This window comes from Passer domesticus, chromosome 10 (genome assembly GCF_036417665.1).
Source record: "Passer domesticus isolate bPasDom1 chromosome 10, bPasDom1.hap1, whole genome shotgun sequence".
Taxonomy (NCBI): Eukaryota; Metazoa; Chordata; class Aves; order Passeriformes; family Passeridae; genus Passer; species Passer domesticus.
In genome coordinates this window covers 16,673,297-16,699,817 of record NC_087483.1, presented here as the reverse complement: position 1 = coordinate 16,699,817, position 26,521 = coordinate 16,673,297, and the positions used below count along the sequence as shown (strand labels likewise).

Sequence of the window (26,521 nt, the reverse complement as noted above, 5' to 3'; positions counted from 1 at the left end):
ATACTTAAGTATTCAGGTTAACACCATGGGCTGAACAGTTTGATGTGCATGGCCTGTGTTTCTCTGGGTGTCAGATCTCTTCTGCCCTGCTGCTCCAGAGGAAACATGAACATCTCTCTTGTCTATTGCTGTGACATGTAATGACTTCCTTTCTGTTCAATAGAAATACTTGAACTTGAGAGAGTTATGAGCTGGGGTGGTGTGTTAAACACAGATTGGGTAGGACAGTGTGGGTGTTCATGTGTAAATTCACACTTTATTATATAACATTTAACACCTAGTGCTCCAGGGAGAAATACAGGTGGGAGAAGTCAATGCATGTCAACACTGGCAAGGGGATGTGCATTTGTGCTTGGAAATGTAGTCTGATGTGCTCAGGGAGAAAACATTAGCTCATTTTTCAGCCTCATCCCTCCCTGCTGGAGTCTCTTCCTCCTTCCTGGCCTCCCAAAGCTGACCAAGAATTAGAAGCTGCCTTCTGTAGTAATAACATTGACTCTTGTGTGTCCTGACACAGGCAGGCTTCGGGAGCCACCACAAACTCATAGCCAGAATGCAAAGAGTAAATTTATTTCTGTTCTCGTTCTGAAGCAGCACGTGGGCAGAGGGACATGAGTGGAGATGCAGGCACCCTCTGTGTGGTTCAGTGCTGGAACCAGCCTGCTGTTCGCACTGGTCTGTCAGCAGTTTTGCACATGCGTGGTTTATCCCCATGCTGTGATCTTCCCTGTGTTCTCATCTATCCATTAGGGTGCCTCCAGTCCTACCAAATACCTATGTTATCTATACACATATGTTCTATTTCCCAAAGCACACACAGGGTAAACAGCAATAGATGTGCTATATCTGTTTTTCTGCATTGCTGTTTGAGTCTTTGCTATCCCCAGCTGCATGGTCACTTGAGCGTATTTACAATTCTCATTGCCAGTCTTCCACTTCTAACCCATTCCTCCCAGCAACTCTCTTTGTTCTCTCCTTGCCTGCCTGTGAGGAACTAGAGGCTTCCATCACAGGATTAACTGTTCAGGGAGCTGATATTCTGGGGCAGTGTACCTTTGAACAGTGAATGCCTGTATTTCTAATGGACCATCATGTGCTGAAAATTTCAGTGTTGAAAATTTGCAGTACTCTGTATAATGCTGTTTCTTCCTTTTCAGAGCATTCAAGTTCAAACAAAGCGCAGCAGAGGGTGAGTGATGACTTTTCATTGCTTGGATTTTGTATTTGGGTTTTTATCCCCATTCCTAAAACTTGAACTAGCCAATTACTACAGTTCTGGAAAGGAAGGACTTTGAAAAGCATACTCCACAGTAGAGATGTCTTTTCTGTTCTAACTAGACAGGAGTAACTCAAATGAGAACCATTAATCAGGACTATGGGGTTTGGAGTCAGTGGGCAAATAATAGATTTGACAGCTTAATTATTGCATTAATGACAACTTAATTGTTAGCATCCTCACTTGCGTCACACAAGTGAGGATGCTAGATAACAGTTAAACTCACAGCTTTCCAATTGCTGTTCCAGAGTAAAAAGGAAGAAACAGCCCTGATTGTAAGAAATGCTGTTAGAACAGGAGTTCCAGAACTGTGATTCTGTTCAGTTTCTTACTTAACAGTTGGTTTAAAAAGAAGAGATACAGTGCAGAACTGCCAGTTGTGGTGGCTATGGAGTGAAAGAGCTGGCTTTCTAAAATAGTACAGCATCATAGCAGAAATGTGTGCACAGTTTTTCTGGTATGAGGTTCCAGGATGAGATACACCTGAAAAAGACATGCTGTTTGGGAATGCCATAGTCACTGCTTGATAATTTCACATCCACTTTGTCAGGATCAACAAAAGTATTTCCTAAGTATTGCAGACTTGATCCAGTGTCCAAGTCAGGCATGTGCTTTAAACATATGTGAGGAAAATGTGACACTACAACTGGGTGAGCCCAGGCAGCTTGGATTCCTTTGCTGTACTTCTGGGCTTAGCATGCTGAGTGGTCTTCTGTCATTGTGGTCGTCGTTTTCATAGAGGACTTCCAGGTGACTTTGAGTAGACAGCATGATGTGGAAGGTGACTGCTGTGGGGACTGAAGCATTTTCAGTTCGTCATTGCTTTGGTTTGGCTGTTCCTGAGAGGCCAAGGTTGGCATCTTGGTTGGAGATTTCAGTTTTCTACTCTCCATGTTGAGCTGAAAGAATTAAACCCATTTTGGAACTTGATCCTATCTCTCTCTGAATGGGAAAACAAGAAGTCTCCGTACTTAACTGCCTCTGTTTTTCCAGATTCATATGGGCTGAAATAGTTTGGAAATGTAACCTGTCTTTGCTTGGCAGAGGGTAGTTTAGAGCAGAGAGATATTTCTTTTAATGCATGTTTTTTCTTTGCTGTTCCAGAGTAAAAAGAGAGAATTTGTGTCCACTACACCTTACAGACTCAGAAAGAGACTAGCAGGTAAAGATCAGCCTTTGCTGTCAGCTGCCACAATCAGTGAAGCACTGTGTTCAAGGGACAGTGTTTTCCTGCTGAGCTTCTGTTTGTGGTAGCAGTGTGACTGAAACAACCTGATTTATCCTGCAGAGAGTGTGGAAATGTCCTTAAGGAAATCCATGTAGACCTTTCCTCTACAACTGATTGCTACTGACGTGAGGGGTGGAAGGGTTAGAAGCACCAAGTTACTGAACTTCAGTAATGTGATCAAAAGAGACAAAACTTTTGGTAATCTTACCTATGCTGACATTGCTGACTATGCCCAATTGCATAGTGTGGCATAAAACTTTTGGTTGATGGCTGGGATGTTCATGTCAAAAGTATTTCCAATAACTGGTTGGCTAAACCAGAATGAGTGCAGAGGACAGTTTAGTACATGGTGTTTAATCTTCTGTTGCTTTTGTGTTGAGAGACCAAGACTGAGAGAGATTTCATCTGTGCTCTCCAATCAGTGCTGCTAACAGAGGTATTTTACAACAATTTGTTTGCAGAATGTGACATAGAAGATACTCAGCCTGCACAATTGGCATTTGGGAAAACTGACATAGAGATGCTAAGAGAAATAGGGAATTCCACTGTCCATTTTTAGTCTCTTTTTATGGGACAATGATGTTTCTTGGTTGGTATCAAGGAGGAGGCTTTACTTAATAATACTTTGTGATCCTAGAACTGCAAAAGAAATGGCCATCTGTGTTTGCAGTTCTCTTAAGCATAGATTTTACCTTTCTTTGAAATATATTTAGGATTCATGTGCTTGAAAACATCTAGAAAATGTGTGTGAGATCATGCAAAATGAGTTCTGTGTAAGAAGCTTTAAACCTTAACATTTATGCTCTAGCTCCAGATCCCTATTTAGAAAGTGAGAGTGAGTATTCTGCTTCCTGCTCAGAGGAGGAGGATGAGGATGAACAGAAGGAAGTCAGCGCTGTTTTATCAGATCAAAAGACTCCGGCAAAAACTAAGGCTGCATCTACGCCTCCTCCCAGAAACAGCCTAGCCAAAAAAAATAAGGAGCAAAAGATGGTGAGTGTGCAAAAATGTACCTCTGAGCTAGCAAACGTGAAGGGATGTGTGGTGACAATAAACTGTTAGTGACCTCACCTGACCGTGGGGAGGAACTGCTAAACTCATGTCAGATCAAACCAGCTGGGCTGGCTTTTGCTGTACTTCTGAGTAATCCGTGGTGGACAGGCACCGTGTGAACCTGTGTGCTGACCCTGTTGGCATCATTAGCAGCTTCAGAAGGAGATAAGATGTCCATGGAGCAGGAGACCTTGTATTGAGACAGGATGGAGAAATTGATTCCTGTTGTACCAAAAGGAGTACGCATTACTGTTCTGGCTTGGTGTTCAGCTTAATTGTCTTACTTCCTTCCAGCACCAGGGATCCCCACACCAATTAAGAATTACTGTTATGTTATCTCTCTCAGAATCTCTTTTCTGGCTCTCCAGGAAAGGATCATTGACTAGGTTAGCTTTGGCAGAATGCTGCTATAGAAGCAATTTTTGCAACTATTTTCTGTCTTTGTGTATTCACTCTTGCCCTGTGTCTCATTGGCCATCTTAGGGAGAGGGGCAACTTGATAACAGGAGGAATGTTACTGATCTTGCTGTCCTTTCATAGGGCAACCTGGTGGAGGAATACTTTGAAGCTCACAGTAGTTCCAAAGTGCTCACTTCAGACCGAACACTGCAGAAGTTACGGAAGAAAAGATTGAATCAGGTACTGTTCATAGTGAATCACACAACTCTGGGTTTTTGATTTCTATATCATGAGTTCCCTCATCAAAATCTCTAATGTTGCTATTTTCACTTTATTTCTACTGATTTTGTGGTCAGTGGTAATGCTGATTTAGGTAGCAATTTAAGCAGTATATTTTCTACTGCTGCTCTTAGCAGGGACTATACCAGTTGTTTGAACCTGAGACCTTAGGAAAAATGCAGAGAGAAGGCACTATCAGGTGAGCTCACAGCTGAAAGCTGCAGTTACCAGAAAAGGTGAAAGTTTGCTTTTGGGGAAGAAGAGATAGAAGCAGAATTTTAGAGACTTGCATTAAAACATCATTTTTGTCAATGAAATGGTAGGAGGAATTAAAAACTGTCTTGACTGTTTATGTGTAGTGGAAATCAAGAGAGCTGATTTCATCTGAACATTACTAGGTCACTTGCAGAACTGGAACTAGCTCTAAATGTTGTCATGTAGTTTGTTAGATGTACTTTGTTCCCTTGCAGTTTCTAGGAGACAGGGATAGTCTGATGGTGGTGACTGAATTAGAAATCAAGCAGTTGTACTCTACAAGGACAGGTCTCAGGGAATTGTGTAGAGTACCTGGGGCTCTTGTGTCTGTGACTGCTTTTTGTATCCATTTGTGTTTTAAAAGATGGCATATATGCAGACTGCCTGCTGTTGTCTAGAATTGCTGCCCAGAGTAACATCTGGATTTTTGACAAGTTCTTTTGTAACAGCTGTGGGAGGAAATCACGGCTTACAGTGTTAAAGCTACTGCTGTCTTCAAAGTAGTTGAAGGTTTAGCAGTTCTGTCTCTCAGTGTTTTATTTGTCTGATACATTACAGCTGCCTTTCCAGTGTCAACTGTCTTCTACTGCAAGGGAGTGGGAAGCAAAGCTGTTAACATTGAAGAGAAAGAGAGGCCAATGTAGATTTGATGCTGACTGTAATGCTACTGTGCTGTTTAAACATCAGCATCACAGCATATCTTGAAAGCTGAATTAATCCTTTGATTCTTGATGCTTTTCTTGATGCTGCAAATTACATCCTTTCTGCTGTAGTTTTTTGTTTGTTTTTTTTTTTTTTTAAGATGGTGGGCATTTTGAGCTTTCTCTTGTAGTGACAAACACCTGAACACTTGCTAAGCATGTTGATTGGACCCTTTGTTCCCATGATCAGGAATGTGATGTTATATCTTGTTGGTGATGTGTAAGCTCCATGTGTATCTGTTTTTCCTGTAGTGTTTTTCCTTACTTGGCATGAAGAGAAAAATATACAGTGTGTCATCTGTTTTAGTCCTAGTCTAGCTGCTGCTTAATAATAAGGTTGCTGAATCTCTGCTTTGTATCTCTAGTAGCAAAACTCTGCCTAGTGGGGTCTTAATGGGGGAAAAAAAAACTTAACCACAAACTGAGTGCACTGACAGTGAAAACTATTCTCTCCAGAGAAGGGAGCATGCTAGAGGGTGTTTTAAGGACTTCAGGTGTATCTCTTGCTTCTTCTCAACTTTGAATGACTGTCATCTCTTTCTCAATACAGGAAACACTGCATAATCTTTTGAAAAATGCTCCCCTTGCCTATGCTGCTGAAATCAGAGACCTTAACCAGCAACATGAATCCTTGTTTTCCAAGTGGATGCTTCAATTACAGTAAGTATCCAAGGAGAATCACTGAAGAAGCTAAGTTAAAAGGCATTGCCAGTACATTTACCCTCATGTCAGTAACATCCTGTGGATGAATTAAGGAGCAAATATTTTCTTTGATTGCTTAAATTTAAAAGTGGGTGACATTAATTCAGTGCATCCTGTAGACAAAATTCTATCTGATTAACTCCTTGAACCAAATGTCTGAAGTACAGTGAAGTTGCATTCTACCTGGTTAGTTTGCCTGTGCCTCTAAACCAAGCTAGAGGGCATTCACAAACAGGGAACATGAATAGTGAGAGAACAGGGAAAATGAATTATTGGAAGAGTGCTCTTTGTGAGGAATCATTTTTGTTTTCAGCAGCGACTTAGGAGTGAGTAGCCCACCCTCACCATCTTCAGTCTGTGACTATCTCCACTGGTGTAGCAGTTAACTTTCAGCACCCGTGGTACCTAATGATCTGGGCATGAAAAAACACTAATGCTTTTGGAAACACTGGAAATGTAAATTTTATTTGGCTTTGTGTGTATCTTCATGAGAAGGAGAAGGGTGAACATTCAGGAAAGCAAATGGAACTATAGAGGCCCTGTGAGATTCTGAAGCACCTTAAAGAAGGCAGACCACCGCCCCTGAGGCTGGAGCCAGTACTGGTGATGAGAGAGCCCCTTGGAAGCTTTTACAAGGAAGTGGGATATAAGGAAATCTGTGATCCATGGGGAGGACAGAGAGTATGAAGAAGACATCAGCTTTGAATGTTGGAGAGTTGCAAGAGGTTCTGTTACTTGGTGATCTGGGCAAATGGTTCGAGATGTACGTGGTAGAGCAGAAGAAACAGATCCCTTGATGACAATGAAGGCAGTGACAGCTGTTGAACACCTTACCTTTGCCCAGTGCTGTTTGAGTAACCTGGTACTCTTCTTTCTGATCAAGATAATGCTTTTCCTGCTTCTCAAACCTGAACAAAGCATTGTGATTCCTGGGATGACCCACACCTGAAAGTAAAGAAGTGCTTAAGATTCAAAAATGCTTATTGGTCGAAAGCAATGACAGAAGTCAGAGGGTCCATAAAAATCATTTTGAGTTTTATTAGTGAATCACACACTTTCAAAGTGTGGAAATCATGGAAATCGATATGTTAGTCCTTGACCTATTGTATTGGCACACAGCACTGGGTTTTGGATAAAGGGGCAGGGTGAAGGGAAAAGAGAAACTAAAGAGCTTAATTTTAACAAGGAGAGATGAATTAGAGAGTGAAAAAGAGATGACCAGCTGTCACTCCAGCATTGAGCCAGCTGAAGGAATGGTGATCCTGTGTTGGTTCAGCTGATGAGATGTCCAGGGTCTGGGGGACATCATCTGAGGGGGGATGTCTTTTATGGACAGGTGTCTCTCTGCCCCAAAGACAGGTTTGTCACTTTCTATGCTGACTAGTGGGGCTCTTTGGTAGTCACAGTCCCACCTTATAGTCCCATGTCCACTTCCTGCCAGTCATTCCTGTGCTTGCACTGTACTTTGTTGTTCTTTCTCATGGAAAGGTTTTGCCCTGTCTCCACCTGGGCCCCCTTCTCCTGTCAAAATTTGTTTTTTCTCACAGCATGTTAGTACCAGTGGTCCTTGGTTATTACCAATTATTCTTGTCTGTTACCACTTGGTTGGCTTCACAGCCACCTGGTTATTGGTGTTTGAGACATACTATCAGTCAGTTACCTTCTGGGAACTGAGAGCTCAACAAGATCTCACTCTGGACCACTGCTTGCAGTGTTGTTAGAGAGTGGACTTGAATATGCAGCAGTCCCCCATAATGGACAGCTCAAAGGGTCCCACCTTAGACCACTCTTGTAGGGACACAAGACAGTGGGCTTCACTCAGAGTGATATTTTCATCCTGGCCACAATTAGAGTCAGTAACTTCCTTTGAAGGTGCAGCAACAGAAATATTATTCCACTTGGATTATTACTCAGGCAAGAAAAATGAATTTCCAAGGCCACTCATTAAAAATTGGGTGCTTATTAGACAATATTTGTTCCTGGAAACAGACAGTGTTTCTGATAAGGTGGAGAGGGGTTTTTTCCCATATCATAGAGCAGCCTGAAAAAGGGTGAGGGATGCAACTAAAGTCAGCTTTTCTGGGTCTCTACAATTCCATACCATGCTGTCTTTATGCTTTCATGCCTCTTTTTCTGTGGAACAATCTCAGGATAAGAAATATACATGAGTATAGAGTAATTATGCTTTGAAATTGTGCCTGAGGATCAGAGTGGTAAACCAGTATGAAGGTTTGCTTTTTTTTTCTTGTGATTGCTGTGACCTGCAGTGAACATGTAATAAAAGTACTTGGTGAGGGGATGTATGTGAGTGTTGATTACCATTTCTTACCTGAAGTTGTAGATCTAGTATTCTGTTCTTAGTCAAGAGCATTTTCTTCCATCCATGTTTTGCTAGGTTTGTGAGCCTCTAGGCTGCTGAAATGATTCTTTTGCTAGGATGCACATGCCAGGTTTCAGATTCCTTGTAGCTAACCTTGTTTATCAGCTGTAAGCTTAAGGTAAGCCCAGAGCAGACAAAACATGAAATTCTTACAACCAAGATTGCAATGGATCATTTTGCTTAATGAATGTATGGACCTAAAACTTCTCTGATCCCTTGTATTTGCTCACTTTGCTGCAGCTTGGGTTTCAATATTGTGCTTTATGGACTGGGCTCAAAGCGTGATCTGTTGGAGAAGTTTCGTACCTCCTTGCTCCAGGATTCTGTTCACCTAGTGGTTAATGGATACTTCCCCAGCATCACTGTGAAATCTGTAAGTGTGGGAAAAGCTTATGGATTTATATAATCAACCTGTCTTACAGATACCTCTAGAGTCTTTCAGTGTAAAATGTTAAGGAAACCTGCTGCACCCTATAGCAACAAATTCTGAATGTAGAGCACTTCCTCTCTCTTCTAATACTTTGAAGAAATGATCCTATACATTTTCCAAGGAATTGCAGTAATTTCTGTTGTTAATAGATATTCATCATTCTAAAGCCTTGTTTTATGTCACTGTTTTGAGAAGGGATATAATTTTTTTGTTTACGTTCACTGTTTTAGGAATTTTATGGTAATAATCAGATTATCTCTCAAAAGGCAGCCAAGGACTCAGTTTCAGATTTTCTGCATTTCAGTGTCAGAGCCCTTCATAAGGAACCCCTGTTTTCTTTTTCAGATTCTCAACTCCATCACAGAAGAGGTTTTGGACCATATAGGAACCTTCCGCAGCCCCCCTGACCAACTTGAATTCATTACCAAAAGGTTTAAAGAAGGTAATATTACTAACTTTATGCATAAAAACATTAGAGTCTACTTACTGTTAAGAGAGCCTGGACATTTTCTTCCCCTATAATTTTTATACAGGCATTTACAATTTCTTAGCATTGTAGCTAATATACTTTCTTGCTTGTAATGTATGCAACATATATGAGAACATGCATGCACTAGGAGTATCTGTGTACATACATGTGTAACAATCCCATGTAAGCTGTTAGCTCAGTCAGTGTTTTACAGCAGGACAGCAGTGTGTCAAACAAGCAGGTTAGAATTGGTTTCAAAAGCAAAATTAAACAGGTATTGCCTCACAATGCTTGCTGAATTGCTTCTGAATGTCTGTCTTACTGCTTGTATATTCATGCACAGATGGCCATGGAATCCTAATGGTGCATGGCATTGGTGTTTCAGTGTTTACATTCTGTTCTTCATCAATACCTTATGAGTATTTCTGGTGGGACCAAGTGAAAAAGGCAGGCTAACAGCAGTTCCCACCTGAATGTATGTAAGTCAGTCTTGCAGTCTGCTATAGCTGATCTGACTGATTTCCATCGGCAGGCAAATATGTATGAATTTGCACAAAAACTGGTTCCAGTTCTAGAATTGTTTCTGGACTCAGGAAATGGTTGTTTATTGGAATAAATCAGACAAGACTCCATTTTCTTCATGCAGGAAAAGCCAAATCTTTATTGTATAGGTCATATTTTATAGGATTACCAGAAGGCCCTGTGCCAGATCTGGTGGGCAATACATTCACACTTAGTTCATTGGTCGGTGCATGGTATTTTGCATATCTATCTAACTTCTGTATTTTAGCTAGTTTACATATTTTTTCCTCTGATTCTCATGAGACAGATCTTGTTATTTATGCAGGTGCTAGTTGTTTTTCACACAAGAATATGTTCTTGTGCTAACAAGCTCTCATACCAAGATTGTTTTCGCATGGGAACTTGCAGATTACTTAGCTGCACTTAGAAGAAATGACCTGTTAATTTAACAGAGCAGGCCTGACTTTGAGGCCTTTCTTTTATAATTCTTCTACCTGTCTATGACAGTTGTTCCCAGGGATAAGTACAGCAGCAAGAAGCTAGCTGAAAATTTTAACATCTACCATTTGCATTATTATAGAGCTAGGTCTCTAACTTTTTTTCAGAACTTGTTAGAATTTTCAATGAAGTTATGATGCTTTGGATACAACCTTAAATAGAAAATGCATTTTTACTGTGAGGAGGACCTTAAAGATCCTAGTCATGTAAATCAAAAGCAGCTGAAAAAACTGCTTGGTCATCCATTCTAAAATATATTTCAATGACCTTCAATTGCAAAAGAAACACAGCTAAAGGGGCAGTTCCTGGCAGAATTGTGAGCAAGTGGAAACCGGATTACAACAGAAAAGCTTAAACTGAAAAAAATCAACCCTGTAGCTGTGATGACAGTGAATTGAGAAAAACCCTTTTAGGTGCTCAGAAACACCCAGTATAGCTTCAAACTATGTTGTACAAGGAAAGCAATATTGGAGTGATGTGTATGGAGAGTGGTGGGATACACTTGTGCTACACTGCACAGGGAATGGGAAACCACCTTGTGTGCAGTGTCTTTGATTGGTTCTCTGCTGTTTTTTCTGACCTTGCAGATTCATCTTTAGAGCTTTATGTCCTCATTCATAACCTGGACAGCCAGATGTTGAGAGGAGAAAGAAGTCAGCAGATCCTTGCACAGTTATCCTCCCTGCCTAGCATTTACCTCATTGCCTCTATCGATCACATCAATGCTCCTCTCAGTGAGTTCCCCTGGGCCTGATCTAGCCAAGAGAAGGATCTTGTTTTGCTTTGGGGATGCTAAGCATGTTTCATAAGCTCATGTGTTGCTTACTGTGTATTACTATAACTTAGTATGTATTACTGTTGATGTGTAGAACAGATCTGTTGGTGTATGATGTTTGGGAGTGTGGCTGTGCTGAACCAAAACTGTAAAGATACTGAGAAATACCGCTAAGCATAATATACAAATAGACTCCAAGCTTTTGGCACCATTTGATTTTAGGAACTTACTGAACTGGAGATTGGATGTTATGTCAGTCATTGCCTCTAAACAATTTTCTTTTATCAGTCAGTTTTGTGGGCAGAATGGGAGCTTCAGACAAAGTTTATTAGAGAAGCCCTCCTGTTGAAACAGGAGGTGCAGAAAGGACCCCCTTACTTTCTAAACTCCTTAGACAGGATCTAGGGTGTGGCTGGACCCAGTCTTAGCACCAGACTTAGTTGATGGTTTATATTAAAGGATTATAGAGGTGTAACTGAACTTTTGTCTCACAAAATTAAGGATGGCAAAGCAAATATACTTAAATAACTTACTTACTTACTTATATTGATTACTGTTACGATTAGACTAAAAGATCCTAATCAGAATTATTTACTACACAGCACAGGTAGCTGTAACAAGTAGTATAGTTCACTCTTTCTACAGCAATATTGAAGCAGTTATATTAAAGCTAGCAAAAACTATACAAGTAGAAATTGATGTTACTCACCCATACCAACAACCTTGGGCAGATCTCTTTAGCTCAGCCTGAAGGAATAACCTTGAGGGGTATCCCCATTCAAGGGAGGAATTTCCACACATTCTGAGAAGGGTCTTGTTTCAGCTATTTCAGCCCCCCTCTAGGTAGAGCTTCCAGCTACAGCCAGAAATTGTTTGCACACTCCTGACTCTGGAAGGATTTACAATGTATCTATGGAAGAGGGATGCCTGCAATGTTTTGTTGCTGAGAATTTATCTTACTGGAACTGCAGTTATCTGGGTGTATGTAATGTGAATTTCAAAAGTATACATTGTTTCCTCAATGCTACAGCAGAACTATGTGCATTTTAATATTGCTTGTTTAACGCCTTAGAAAACGTAAATCTCCTGGTTTTTTCTGCTCTTTCTGTTCTCTCTGTCTAGTGTGGGATCAGGCAAAGCTGAGCCTCTTTAACTGGCTTTGGTATGAGACAACCACATTTAATCCTTACGTGGAAGAAACATCTTATGAGAACTCGCTTTTAGTACAACAGTCTGGATCTTTGGCTTTGAGCTCTTTAATGCATGTCCTGCATAGCCTCACTCTCAATGCCAGGTAAGATACTGTTACACTTCACAGTAACACTTACCAAGGACTTATTTACAGTCCTTGCAATCTGTTTTCTGATAATAGTGTTCCAGACCAAGATGGTAGGACCTGGGTTCCAGCTGATTGGCTACTTTAAATGAGCAGCATTGGGATAGCCAGCCTTGTCCAGTGTGGTGAGATTCACAAACAGGTCTTTGTGCATAAGGCAAAATTAGTTAATATTTTCTAATTGTGGGAGTTTTGGACTGTTTTTAAATTATTATTATTATTTTGATTTTCCCCTTTCCTCCTTTCACTTAGAGGGATATTCAGACTGCTTGCTCAGCACCAGCTGGAGAAAAAGGACAATCCATCTTATCCAGGTACGTACCCACCTTTTCTCATTTGTTTGGAGTGTTGCTGTTCACAGCAGCCCTGGGTTTTGGTATGCAGGTTACATGTTCAGCAACAGAAGTGCTCAAACAGTTGGCTCATTGAGGCTCACTGTCTTTCTAGTGGCACTGTGTCAGAATCAGACAGGAAATCAATAGACTGGCTGGTTCTGAAGGACTGCCTTTTACATGCTTAGACATGGCTGAGACCATTGATGGGGGACTGTGGAGTAAAAAAAAAATTAAAATGAAGACTGAATGTGTATAACTTGCACTTAAATGTCCTATATAAATGGCTTCTGACGTACCCCTGCTTTCTAGGGTACATGTGGAATATTCTGTCACTGTTTGTAATAGGTGTTGCAGTGGATATGAATAACATTTTAATGGTAAAGGAAGCAAGATAGAGGAGTTGGAAATTAAGAGAAATTAACGATTGTAAAAGTGCATTTAAAGTGCTATTAAAATTCCATTAGGCAGCAGGGTGACTCAAATGTTAATTCAGCTGTCCATTAATTACTGAAGTATTACCTTAGCTGTATACTTCCAAGAGGTGATGATACTGTAGCCACTCTGGTCTAAGCCAAAGCAAGATTTTCAGGTGGACATGTAGTGTTAGACCTGGAAAAATCTGACAATCTTACTACTTCAGTTTCTTGTTCTTGCCTTTTTCTGTCTCCAGGGATGTCTTTCCAAGACTTTTACCAGCAGTGTCGGGAGGCTTTCCTTGTGAACAGTGACTTGACACTCAGGGCACAGCTGACAGAATTCAGGGACCACAAGCTGATCCGGACCAAGCGGGTGAGTCCAGGGAAGAATTCTATTCAGCCACTTTGAATAACAAGGATGCTTACTTGCTGTATTGTTTTAAGCACGTAGGAACTGGAAAAGGGCTGAAATTCTGTAATTGCAGCTATTTCCATGCCTCCAATTTGTCAACACCCTTTACATGGATAGAGGATTATAGAAATGCAGTGTGCTTTGGTTATTCAGCAACCTGCGTCTTCTTTTTGAAGGCTGTGAGAAGTAGCAGACTATGGAGCCTGCCAATCTGCTTCCAATAGTATTACCTGTATTTCTAAAAGGAAGGAATGCAGACTTGTCATAATAATGAGGCAGTATAGCAGTACAAGACATAGGAACACAGTGTCGAGAGCTTTGTAGTGTCAGACAAGCATAACCCACCAGCAGATTTCTCATTTAGTGACTTTTCTCAGTATTTGTGTATTTCCTGTGTTGCTCCAGTGACATATTCCAGGTTTTCAGTAATGTATTGTTCAGAATGCTGTCTAGCTCTAATCTAGACTGCAGATAAATGCTAGCATTGCAGTGCTGTCTAGTGGCTTGCCTGGCACTGTACACTGGTGTTGACAATGTCTGTGCATGTCTGTTCTCAGGGAGCTGATGGTGTGGAATACTTACTAATTCCTGTCGATGACAGTACCTTGACCGACTTCTTAGAGAAAGAGAATGAAGATGTGTAACGTCTGTGTCCTCAGTGTCTACAGCAACTGCTCTCAATGGCTGCTGGAGAGGGGCCTCTGCTCAGATCTTTCTCCAGCCTCACAGCTGCTGCACTGATAAGTAATAATTCTAATGAATCTTGCTCATTATTCAACTACCTCAGGTAGTTTGGAATGATGACTTCTGTAAGCAAGGCCTCTCTTGCGCTCTAGTTGGATTTGTCTGCTTTGTCTCTTAGCTCAGACAATGCCTTCTTCCTATCTGTGCATGCAACCTCACAGCCAGAAAAACAAACTTGGTGAGATTGTGCCTTCTGCTCTCTACCTCAGTAGACTTGAAGGTTTTATTGGAGCAATTTACTTGGGAAGTGCAAATCACAAGATGGTCAAGAGCTTTAGTTTGTACTAGTGGTGCAAATTTTCTCAACTGAGTGCTATCCAGTACTCCTCTACCATTAGACAAAACTAGCTTCCAGTGTATGAAGACAAGATCTATAATGCTACAAGAGCTGCCTTGACTGCATGAGGAAAGGAGAATATGAGTGTGTTTGGGATGCTGCAGGTAACTTAGTAAATTCTGGCAATAAAACTGAAGGACTTGTCCCAAACCAATATCCTTTTATAAGATTTAGATAATCAAAATTATGATGGACTCATGTTATTGCCTGCTACTTTCCAAGGTGCAATCCAGGAATATGAGGAGGCTGTGAAGCTTTTTTGTTTATTTTTTTAAAGCTTGATTGTATATTTATATTTTTTACATCAGGAGTGCCCACTGATCCTGGAGGAGGCCTTAAATGCCACTTAGAAGCTCTCCCTTTTTTTTCAGCTCTTAGAGGCTGGGAGACTGCTGAAGTTTGACATCTTCAATTCTTTTTTTCTCAGTTATGTGGGAGGAATCTGTATAGTTCCATCATCTGTAGTCTGCCAGCCAGACTTCAGGGACTCTCTATGCTTAATATTTGGTAGCTGTGTTACAGCTCATTGTTGTAATAGTTCAAATCAATCAAATAAAGTACTTTATTAATTTTCATTAGTTTGTCTTGTCTTTCACAATCTTTTTATGTTACAGGAAGATGGAGATCCTTGTGGCTGTTGTGCAAAGGCCTCATTTTCATTATTATGTCAAATATCCATGCAGATTTCAAATTACTGAGTAGAAATATTTTACATTGTTTCTTACATCAAAATCAAGAATCATTTGCCTGCCTTTTAATACCAGTATATGGCTTCTAAAGAGAACCAAAACATCCCATGGAGCAATAGTACCTTATCTGCCCGTCACTGACAGAAGCAAGAGATGTATGGCCTGATTGTGTATTAGAAACCTAGAGCATCTATCTGCCCCCCTGTCAACTTGTTTCTTCATACAGGTCCTTTCCCTTTACTTGGGATAGAAGAAATTCCTTCTCACTTCTCAGCATATTGAGGTGCCTTCATGGTGTTGGTAAGAATGATGACCTTTTTATAGCTTGGTAGCTTCAGATAAACCAATCATCTCTTTCCACTTAAATACATTTAAGTGGAACAAGACATGCAATTATTAGATGGAGACATTGCTTGATGAGCTGCTTTTATTAACTTAAAAGGATAGAGCTAACATCTTTACAAATTTCTAATTAAATATATTTACCATCCAGAGATGGTAGGGTATACAACTGTGAGATTTATTTTTTCTTAAAAAAAAATCCCAACAGAAAAAAACTAGCTTGGAAAATTAAACTCATTATCAGTGGTGAAAATACTACTTGTTCAGTTTTAGTAATCCTGTAATTAAAAGCCACAGTTACAGAAACTGTTATTTAAAAGAAAATAACAAAGGCACATGAATTTACAGCTTTAAGGAATTGAGTTTCAACCTTACAAAGCTTTTTTGAATTGAGAATCCCTCTTTTGAAAATCCTTAAAGCTGCATTAGTGGTAGATTGTGTAATTGAATACTAGTACCAACAACTTGCTTTGTGTTCTGTGTTTATTTGCAGCTGAGTGGCGCCTTAGTACAACTGTTAATCTCCATCCATTCATTAACTACTATTTCTGAAATTTATTAGGTAAAGTATCAGTGGCTTGCACTGACATGATTTGACATAACTGTAGTAGGGTAGAACTGCTGCCTAAGCTTAAATCTGGAGGTAAGTCAGGTTTTATATATTTTACCCAAATCAATCCTGGAGTATCATGGTCATCAACTGTAACTAATAACATTAAGCAGTAACAGTAAATTTTTTCAAGTACAGTCCAGTAATCAAGTAAATGAACCTTTGGTATTCCAAAACAAACATTTATTTTTCTGACATGACAAAATATACCCCAGACTTTGAGGGACCATATAGTACAAGCATTCTGTACTGGACCAACTGAAAGCACCTTCATTAGCTCCGCAACTGGATAGGTCTGTGCAAGGTAACACTATTGACTGAATTTTCTCTCTCTCTCCAGTTTTTCCCCCTATGCCACCTGGAGAGGATCTCTGTCTTTCTCAGACACAATGATGTTGACTTTGTTCTGTAGGTGGATGGCGAGTGCATCACGCAGCTCTGACAGGAAGCCTCGCTCGGTGTTACTGTGCTCACACAGAATAACACTTATCCCATTGGCAACTGCATCCAGCACGTCATGGTGGGACATCTCTCCTGCCATTTTGAGAAAGAAGTGTCATGGAGATCACAAATGGTGCAGTTCAGGTAACCAGGTCTCTGCAATGTATGGAGCATCTCAGCTAAAAGATGTGGTGATGTAATGGAATATAGGCCATAAGCAGAAATGCAACACCACTTGCTGAGTAGGAAAGTGGAACACTCCTGCTCCAGGGTCCTTTGAAAGACTCAGCTGATAGCCCTGTATGCAGCTGAGTCAAACCACAGAAATTCCTCGCCATCTTTGAGTAGTTGTAAATTCTACCCATTTGGGCAGAAAATAAAATGCTCAGAGTGGTCTGGAAGAGGATGGAGGAAAGCAGTTCTAGGTCAGCTCTGCAGGGCTACGCATAATGGGAGAAGGGGCAGCAATTCCTACAGAATGCAAGGCAGCCTTCACATTACTGAGCCATGGGGAATAGCTGTCCCAGTGCTGGAAGAGAGAATAATGGACTAAGTGTCCCTTTGGCTAGACACACTATGGAGTTTCTTTGGAAGGTTCTGTAGACTACATTATATAATGTTTTACATTAGGGAATTCTGTAAGGAATAGAGGAAATATATGTTGCCAAAGGAGAAACACACTGAAAGATGGAACTCACTGCCATCAGCACTGATTTTTGTTGTTGAAATAAATGCTGTAAAGCAATGTTTTAATTCAAGTATCTTTCACTGTGCCACGCTGCCAATTGATCCACATTAGTTCTACTTTAATGTTAGTTTGTCATTCCAATAACTAATTGTTTCTCAGTTATAAATAACAGGTAGTTCTTTGTGGTCAAATCTTTCAACAGCCAGTCAGCCCTCTTATTTTTTGCTGGGGTTTGTTTTTTTTCTCTAATGGCTATTTTTACAAAAATTATGAAACAGCAGTCTGTTACCTGTGAGATAGAGGTCAGCTTCTGTTCCCTTCAGGACACTGCTCCCAGAACCAGCACACAGAGCAACTTTCTTCACTGGTGATTCTGCAGGATACAATGCCACAGTTAAACTTCTTCCCCTTTGATGAGCCCTCACGTGTGTATTGCTAGGAATTGTTTCAGTTAAGTACTACCTTGATTTTAGAGTCCATGTAAATTAGTTGGAGGAAGAGACACATCTGTCAATTTGAAAGAGTCACGGGCCTATAACACCTCTGACAATACAGCAAAATCCTCTGTGATAGGTAGATTTTTTCCAAGAGGCAGGACACTTTGCAGAAAACTCCAGCAGAGGCTGGCTGCTGGTGACCTTTCTCCTAGTGATGTATTAGTTAGGTTTCTGAAGTCTTTAATAGGCCACTACTCTTTGCAGGATTCTTTTGTTCAACCACCATTAGTTTTCAAACTAATGATGCCACTAAGGCAGCACTTGGCCTCTGAGATATAGTGGTTCCTAACTTTCAGCTCTCAGAAGGCCAGTCTTAATATAAGCTGAAAGCTGCTCCATGCCAATAAAAATGTCCATTTGCTGTGATTGTCATAGATGTAATAACTTGGAATTAGCAGTGACATGAATTTTAATTTTTCATATATATTACAATCACTCAGGAGAGGGGACACACAACACAGGGAGTTTTCAAAATCTGTTAAGGTTTTACAGTATGATGCCTTGCAATCACTGGTGATTTAAGTGGAGCCAGACCACACCATAAAAAGGGCTTTGAAGTAGTTTGGGGATTTTTTAGTGCAATTGTCAGTCTAATGAGATTTGTACCTCCTAAATTACAAAGAGCTCTCAACAAATTTACTCTCACAAATTCTACCAGCTGTGGTCCTTGGACTGTAGGATAGGCAGCTGGGATAAGAGGATGTTTACCCCACATCTTACTAATGACCACACTGTTTGAGCTAGTTCACGTTCCTTCTGTGTTCATAATGATACCATAAAGTGTCTTTCTTACTCTTAAAGTGCTCTGAATTTTAACATTCAACCACAAAAGGGATCATACAATCAAACAGTACACCTTTGTGCCTGATATCCTGGGTAGGGAAAAATTTAGTCTTTATACAAATTACAAAAAATGGTATCTTTCATTCAGCTTGTACTGTCCTTCTTCACCACATCAACCAGCATAATACAGAATCCCATTAAAATACAGATGAGATTCTTTTCATATGACTGTAAATTCTAAGGTGCTGTTTCTTAACAGCGCTTCCTAGTTCTTGGCAGTGAAGCTGGTGAAGACAGCAGTGTTTCCCACTGTCATGCACACACTCCTGCTGCAGTGGCAGTCCTAGCAGGCAGCCTGGCTCGCGGGCCCGTTTACCAAGTGTCCTGCCCGCTCCCACGGCCACGCGGACGTGGGGGAGCTGCAGGTGCCCTTTGATACGCTCGATGGTGTCCGACAAGGAGACCGGCTCGCTCAGGGTGCACAGGCGTCCCATCCCAGTGTGGGGAAGAAGAGGCTGAAAAAAAATTAAAATTACTGTGAGAAAGCTGACTCCAGATGCTTGCATTGTTGACCACACAGTAACAGGATGAGTATATTGGGCTTGCAGGAACAACACTGAACTTTACAAAGATGTGATGTTCTTAAATGTAACATATGAACTACGCCAGCTACTGGAACTGATTTAAGAATTCGTACAGGCCACATAGATAGTTTCATTGCTTTGAAGCTGAAGCTTTTGAAGCTTTGGCTTCAAATTCCCGTATGCCAGTATTTCAGAGCACTGAGGTAGCACGGGAAAGCTGTGATGCCACTGACTACTGCATTTCAGTGTTTAAGGTACTCAGCTCACACAAGTAATACATTCACAGGAAGTAATTTTGTGATTTTGTTACCTTCTGTAGTAAGAGAATCTCAGTCTTGTGATAAAGAAGGCTGTTCTGGGACAATAATGCCACCACCTCCAGCAGTGCTTTCTGAGAGCAGTTCAGACTGACTCGTGTTTGTTCCTCACCTTCAACCCTGAGGAAAGACAGGCCTGGTGCTTGTTAAGAAGCTAGATAAAATTTCAGGATTGTAATTATTATATTACAGCATTATAAAGATTAATTTTGGCATTATAATTATTATTTTATCCCAGTGTCTGTTCAACTGCTGAGAAAGGAAAAAAAGGCAGCATTGAAATTTCAAGGCTAGACTTGTCTTGGAAGAAGCAAATATGGGAATTTAACTCAACTGTCCTCATCAAATTTCCTGTTAATACTTCTTTAACACCCCTAATCTATGTGATGCTAGACTTGAGTTGCTATTACCATTCAGCATGACATAGATTGCCCAGAAAGGGACAATTATTCCTTAAGTTTCTTGTTCTGTTGCTGGAAAATACAGCAGCAATGCAAAGTACATTAGAACAGTAAAATACAATTACAGCAACTTATTGTTTCAAACAACAGGAAGAATACAACATTAGAGAGTGGAGCAGATACCTGACTGGGAGAGTAGTGAGACAAGAGATCTCTGGGATGTCTTTGATTTTGGACAGCACTGCATCCAGATGCTCAGCATCTGCACAGAATTCTACCCGGTGAGTGCCCTCAGCTGGAGAGCTTGGTGCAGTTGATGGATGTAGTGGGACAGAAGTACAGGTGCCTGAGAAAACAATAAAAGATCGCTGGTTTATAAAGCAGGGTAAGTATCCTAACACTGTTTTAGCACACGTCTTTAAGAGATGTGGCACAAAGATGCAAATTTTGCACTCAAATCCTTTTTTCCTGACCAGAACTGAGGGCTTTTCATTCTCCTGTCTCCATTAGGCACAGTCTGTTTTAAGTCCAAAGAAGCTGATGAATATGTATTATTTGCCATTCTTAATGCCATCGGTTTTATCCTAAGGATTGTACAAAACCAAAAAGGAGTTCCTAGTTTATATGACAGGCTGGAAAATACACAGCTATTGTAATCTGTGAGCCACAATACAGGATAAAAATCTAAAATAATTTCACATAATTTAAATACTTTGCAAACATTGAGATCTCGTACTTTATAAATTAAAGGTGGTGATTTCAAGTCAGTGGTATCATTACAACCACAGTGGACAATATATACGTTCCACCAGTTCCAGATACATCCAATAGTAGAGTCATGCATGTGAAAATATCCTCTTGTGTTTGTTATCCGGTATATACCACCAAGATAAATGTCCTAAAATGTATTTAAGGTTACAGTACCATAAAAAATATTAGGGAAAAAAAAAACCAGTCCTCAAATCACACCTGTAAAAGCTGGAAGGCAAATGATGAAAGATCCCACCTAAAATAGCATGTATCTTTAACAATTTTGTTTGTTCTTAATAGAACCTCACCGAGTCCCTTTGTTAGCCAGTTATTAACTCCATGAGGTATGGCATCGTACGCCGTATGTGGAGAATAAATCCCGATTCTGTTCTCCAAGGCTCGGACCACCAGCCGTTCCTTCCAGGTTTTCCACGTTACTCGCTTGAGCGGTGCGAATATAGGAGGGTGGTAAGAAAGAACGAGGTCTGCTTTCTTCTGCACTGCCTCTTCCATCACCTCCTCAGTGAGGTCGTTAGTGAGGAAAAGGGTGTTCACAGTGTGGGGAGGACTTGGTTCCACCAGTAATCCCACATTGTCCCAGCTTTCAGCCAGAGCGGGGGATGCGAAGTCATTCAGGGCAGAAACGAGCTCCCGGAGGTTCATGAGGGCGCGTACAGGCGGGCGGCGCACGGCACGGACGCGGAGGAGAGGCGGGCGGAGCAGCGGCATGCGGGGACCTGTGCGGGGCAAACACAGGCCGCCGTGAGCCTCGGGAACGCACCGCCCAAGCACACGCCGGGCACCGCCCGGTACCGAGCGCTCTCCCCTCCCCGGGCTCCCGCGGTCCCGCCCCACGCTGCCCTGCACCAAACGCGCGGAGCTCAAGCTCCATCGCCGTCCCGCGGCACATCCGACCCGCAGAGCCCGGCCCCACAGGCGTTCGCTCCTCGGCGGCCGCGGGCACGGCCGGGCCGGCACGGCGCTCACCTCCCGCCGGAGCAGGGCCGACGCTGCGGGGCGGGACCTGCGCTCGGCCCCGCCGCTTCCGCCGCGCTCGGCGCGGCTGGGGCGGCCCCTCCGGTGCGCCGGGAGCGAGCTGCGGCCCGCGGGAGAGGAGGGGTCTCAACCGGCGGGGCTGGGTCTCCATCGGCCTCGGCAGGTTAAGGCATTCTCCGGGCGGTGGAGCAGCCCACCTGTTCTGTGTGCGGTGTTTCGGTGGCGGTACCTGGGGCAGGGAGGGAGCGGTAGCTCCGGCTGCCGTGGGTGAGGGGGAGCCGCGGGCAGGTGGGGACACGGGGCCGGGGCTCCACCGGCGAGGGCGGGTGTATGGTGGAGCCATTACCGCGTAAATCTTTTGGCTTCTACACAGCCGGGTTTTATTGTCGGCATTCTAAACACTTCATTTGGAAGTATTACAAAGTCTGATTGGGTGTAGGTACTTGTCTGTTGCAGGCACTCACAGCTGTCATGACTTGCTCCCAAATCACACTTCTGTTAGGTACTGGCCTGTGAATTTCTGCCATCTACTGTTCTGCCACCTGCCATAATATTTGCAAAAACTGATGGCTTAGCATAAATTTTCATCCTAGGAAAGAGTGGGTTTTTCCCTCTTCCCTGTTCTCTAAGTGGTGCTGTTCTAGTAATTTTTCATTCTTTATATGCTGTGTAGTTGCTTAAAATACAAAATTTAGCCACAGTCACTGGCATGGGACCATACGTAGAACTGTGTGGTGTAAAAGCATGTAACTAACGAATATTTTAGAATCAAAACCAAATGTGGGTTGGCAGGAAAAAAACCAAACTTCTTATGTTATGTTTACAGGAAATTGCTGTATAGAAGGCTACCTCAGATTTTGATAAGGAGACATGGTAAGAATAAAAGGACATTTTATATGGTTTCTGAAATGGTCATCTTTTGGAAAGCGAATAGCTGCTCTCCATCTCAAAGGATTGCATGTTTTACTCTGATGCTGTAAGGAATTTGTCATGAAAAGTTCAGGGTTTTCATTTCAAACCTATAAAAAGATACTGTGAAAAGGAAAACATGTTGATTTACATCAGTCTAAAACCTAATTATGCTTTCACTTTAGAGATCTCAGATTTTAATGCTACTTTGGCATGTATTTGATCACCTAGTTTGGTTTCTTTTTCCACAGAAGCATTAGTCTAGTTGCAAGAACATACCTCTGTTTCAGCATATGTAAACCTCTGCACTCACGGGCTTTTAAAAGTTTAGCAATTCGAGAAATAGAGATAAGACTATATATGTCTTAAGCTAATTATACACCTTCTATAGCATCTTCATGAACATTGTGGACAGCTGTCTCCTTTACTTGTATACTTTTGGAGCAGTATGCCAGTATCAACATGATGCTGATTTTTATTAGTTTTACTGTAGGGTTATCTCCACAGTAATTGTTTTTGCATCATTTAGCACTTTCCATAGAAGCACTGTGATATATATGGCCTGTAGAGATAAATTTGCTTAGGTCACTGGGTAACTGGTTTTAAATTTTACGAAGGTAACTTATAAATTCTTAAGAAAAGTAAGTTAATTTGTAGATTTACTTGTCTGTGAAGGCATTATATATGCTGGAATTCAGAACTAGCCTTATCAATCAAAAGGCTGCAGGCATCAGTTGCTCCTCTAGTTGTGTAAAGCAGTGAGGTAGGTGTGTGCACCATCCAAAATAGATTCAATCTTGATTCTTCACCTTTACTTTCAAGTGACTGAGTAGGTCCTGTTTGCAAATGAATAATGTATTTCTGGAGTGTAACAGCATGCAACAGCTACTGCATTACCATGGCAAGCTTGATTTGTCCTGAAACTAAATGAAACCGAGTGCTTTCTGGTGATTTTACTGGAAATGTGGATTGGTTGTGACAGTAGCTTTGGTTAAGGCCAAATGTTGAAACAGTGGTTATATGTAGTGCAAACTTGCTTATGTTCTTGATGGGGCTGAGAAATAAAACAGTGTCTATTAGTATTTTATTGCTGATTTAATTATTGTTTTCTGCATTTTGCTCAGGCTGTCACGCTGCATACTGATGTGGGAGATATTAAAATTGAACTATTCTGTGAGCGTACTCCAAAGACTTGTGAAGTAAGTCACATACCAGGAGTAGGATTGCCTGGTGGTGAAACAAAGCAGTAGAAATAGGTCAAGTGGCTTTTGCAATTTCACCTTTTCACGTAATGGAATATCAACATTTTAAGCTGGTGCAGTGTCTGTTCCACTCCTAGAACTTGTGCACTCTGTCATACTGCCTGGAGTTTCATGCCTGTTTCTCATTTGATAAGGTTTAGTTAAGGGGTGCTTGTTTTGAAGTTCCAGCATCTCCCACAGTGTCCTTTGCTTTTCAGGGGAAATACAGCACCTAGTGTGGGATTCCCAAATTTCCATGGGTTTATTCATACCCTCACAGACTTGATTTTAGTTTGAAAGAGTGAGACTCACTCACAGTTTGTCAGGGAACCCAGTTTTGAATTTTTGCAATAAACTGAAATTGAAATAAATTTCATTTATTTTAACGAAAAAGCTGAGGCATTAAGGTATTGATTACAAAATTACGCATGCCAAATAAAATTGTTGAATGGACATGATACTTGAGAGCATATCTTAGGCTTCTTGTTTGTTCCTCAAGTCAGACAGCCTTGCACTGAAAGCTTTTTTATTCTTTGTGTGTGACACTGTCAAAGGAGTTTATTAGCTATGATTTGTTTATGACTACTCTGTGGCACTACTCTGTGGAATTCGCATGGTCACAAAGCTAAGCAGAGGTAAAAGCATTGGTCTTGCCAATGCTGTCATTTTAGTAAGATAATACTATTTTTCAGTTGTTTGTTAATATGGTTTGTTTGATTTTTGTAGAATTTCCTGGCTCTTTGTGCTAGTAACTACTACAATGGATGCGTATTTCACCGAAATATAAAGGGCTTCATGGTTCAGACAGGGGATCCATTAGGTAAATTCTTCTGTAAATTCTTCGGTCTTTCTGTGGAAAAAAATGTACATTAAAAAAAATGTAAGGAAATAAAAAGGAATTATGGGTATTAAAACCAAAATGTAAGTAAAGAAAAAATATAAGAGTTATTGTATTATCGATAAGAGCTTTTACAATGAGATTATTTTTTGTGGTGGGCTTACAGAAGTGCAGGTGTTACCCCAGTTTTAAGTAATCATGCATTCTACAAGCTTGAGTTTTACCAGCTGTTTCCACTAAATATGATGGTTCTGTTGACTAAATTAGAAGCAGGTGCTACTGTGCTTTGTGTGGTTTCTGCCTGAAAGGCTGAGTGTAAAGCATTTGGAGAAGATGTCCCAGACAGTGTGAGCTTTTGGGAGAAAAGCTGATTCAGCTGTGTCTGTTCATACTCATACTGAATTTAATTTGAGGATATGTCAGTGTTTTGTTCTGCTACTTAATAGGTTCCTTATATAGAGTTATGTCTCTTTGCAGTGCCAAGAGCCTGCCTTAAACTAATTGCAGGCTGTCTAGGATCTTTGTTGTAAAATGCTGTAACAGAACATAATTTCTGGATTTTTCAGTCTGAAAATCCAGTAACTTCTACTCTGGTGCTTCTTTGTCAGGCACTGGGAAAGGAGGTAACAGCATCTGGGGCAAGAAGTTTGAAGATGAATTCAGTGAATATCTAAAGGTATTTCTGTGTTCTCAATATGCACTTATGTTTTAATTTGAATTTTCTCTACAATAATTTTCTCTTGGTTAGAGAACAATAGCTTGTTATTAAAATAGGAACAGGCATTTCTGTGCTTGGCAAGTAAGGTTTGAGGATTTTCATCACAGAAAACAGAAGTATAAAGAATTTCTGACAGCATTTTTAATGCACTGAAGGCAAAGAAGCAATTTTTCACTGTAAGAGCCATTCTGAGGAGCTAATTAGTGATTGTGATAGACTATATTAGCAACCAAGATTTGTTCTTAATGATGGTATTGAGGAAGTCTCTAAGTCATAGAGCACTTTGCTCAGGTTAGTTCTGGTTTCACAGATGTGTATTCATGCTGAGGTTTTTCCCTTTTTCAGCACAGTGTCCGTGGGGTAGTTTCCATGGCAAACAATGGTCCCAACACCAATGGATCACAGTTCTTCATCACTTATGGCAAACAGCCACACCTGGACATGAAGTACACGGTGTTTGGAAAGTAAGTGACTCAACTGCATGCCTCTGTCAGAGTGTGTGAGGGATCTGAGTATTTCAGGGCATGTGCAAATGCTTGAACTTCTTCTCAGAGTCTGTCATGGATGCTTAATATTTCCTTTCAAAATACGTTATTTGCCACATAACATATTGTGTGTAAGTCAAAACATAACATGTTTTGGTTGTCTTATTTTGTAATCATATGCTTGCAAAGTCCTTGCCTTGTGATACTTGACTGTAAAGTGTTTTGGGATAACTGTGAAGTTTAAATCATTATTAGAAGGCAATTTCCAGCGCTTGCGTTTTTCTTACAGAGTTATTGATGGCTTGGAGACCCTGGATGAGCTGGAGAAGCTGCCTGTGAATGAGAAAACCTATCGACCTCTTAATGATGTTCGCATTAAAGACATTACAATTCATGCCAACCCTTTTGCTCTGTAGCCACAGAATGCCACAACACATTCTTTCAGAGACTGGTCAGATAATTCCCAGATTATAGGGTTTAAAGAGCCATCAAAAAGGGTTACTTCAGCTGGATCATATCTTTGCTTATTGAATGCAGAATTTTCAGGAGCTTTAACATTGTTTGGGAGTTGTCACAGAGAAGTCTTCTGCTTCAGAAGCCAGGTTTTCCAGAGTATCTTCTAGGATTTTGATTTTTAAGCATTGTTTTTTATACTTGTAAAATAAAACTTTATTTTTTTTCCTAA

At 40.9% G+C, this 26,521-nt stretch overlaps 3 protein-coding genes across 14 annotated transcripts in view; 2 read left to right on the top strand and 1 right to left on the bottom strand.

Annotated features, from left to right (window-relative positions):
- Window positions 1–16,211, top strand: part of ORC2 (origin recognition complex subunit 2) — an 18,939-nt gene extending 2,728 nt beyond the window's left edge. Inside the window, exons 5-18 of one of the 3 annotated variants that reach the window (XR_010369091.1) lie at window positions 1,158–1,189; window positions 2,381–2,438; window positions 3,313–3,497; window positions 4,098–4,196; window positions 5,742–5,851; window positions 8,514–8,646; window positions 9,049–9,145; window positions 10,780–10,926; window positions 12,090–12,261; window positions 12,556–12,617; window positions 13,309–13,427; window positions 14,024–14,210; window positions 15,463–15,536; window positions 16,072–16,211. Coding sequence is in view for 2 of the 3 variants with exons in the window: in XM_064434021.1 (XP_064290091.1) it covers window positions 1,158–1,189; window positions 2,381–2,438; window positions 3,313–3,497; window positions 4,098–4,196; window positions 5,742–5,851; window positions 8,514–8,646; window positions 9,049–9,145; window positions 10,780–10,926; window positions 12,090–12,261; window positions 12,556–12,617; window positions 13,309–13,427; window positions 14,024–14,110 (1,301 nt within the window). In the remaining variant the exon portion in view is untranslated. Of the gene's footprint in view, window positions 1–1,157; window positions 1,190–2,380; window positions 2,439–3,312; window positions 3,498–4,097; window positions 4,197–5,741; window positions 5,852–8,513; window positions 8,647–9,048; window positions 9,146–10,779; window positions 10,927–12,089; window positions 12,262–12,339; window positions 12,456–12,555; window positions 12,618–13,308; window positions 13,428–14,023; window positions 15,123–15,462; window positions 15,537–16,071 lie in introns of those variants that run through there. The other 2 variants (XM_064434021.1, XM_064434022.1) reach the window with 2 other exon arrangements.
- NIF3L1 (NGG1 interacting factor 3 like 1) lies at window positions 15,646–21,754 on the bottom strand. 4 transcript variants are annotated; one of them, XM_064434023.1, is made up of 7 exons: window positions 21,637–21,754; window positions 20,958–21,386; window positions 20,083–20,245; window positions 19,492–19,618; window positions 18,974–19,112; window positions 17,607–17,690; window positions 15,646–16,722 (listed from the first exon to the last, which is right to left on the bottom strand). In XM_064434023.1, the coding sequence occupies exons 2-7, from the start codon at window positions 21,376–21,378 to the stop codon at window positions 16,538–16,540; spliced, it is 1,119 nt and encodes a 372-aa protein (XP_064290093.1). In that variant the 5' UTR covers window positions 21,379–21,386; window positions 21,637–21,754; the 3' UTR covers window positions 15,646–16,537. The 4 variants fall into 4 exon arrangements, with proteins under 4 accessions (XP_064290093.1, XP_064290095.1, XP_064290097.1 ...); XM_064434025.1 differs by having other exon boundaries at window positions 21,510–21,638; XM_064434027.1 differs by lacking the exon at window positions 21,637–21,754 and adding an exon at window positions 21,565–21,614.
- PPIL3 (peptidylprolyl isomerase like 3) lies at window positions 20,980–26,521 on the top strand. 7 transcript variants are annotated; one of them, XM_064434032.1, is made up of 7 exons: window positions 20,980–21,117; window positions 22,472–22,518; window positions 23,679–23,753; window positions 24,522–24,615; window positions 25,242–25,309; window positions 25,697–25,815; window positions 26,126–26,521. In XM_064434032.1, the coding sequence occupies exons 2-7, from the start codon at window positions 22,516–22,518 to the stop codon at window positions 26,250–26,252; spliced, it is 486 nt and encodes a 161-aa protein (XP_064290102.1). In that variant the 5' UTR covers window positions 20,980–21,117; window positions 22,472–22,515; the 3' UTR covers window positions 26,253–26,521. The 7 variants fall into 7 exon arrangements, with proteins under 7 accessions (XP_064290102.1, XP_064290107.1, XP_064290100.1 ...); XM_064434030.1 differs by lacking the exon at window positions 20,980–21,117 and adding an exon at window positions 21,717–21,808; XM_064434031.1 differs by lacking the exon at window positions 20,980–21,117 and adding an exon at window positions 21,744–21,851.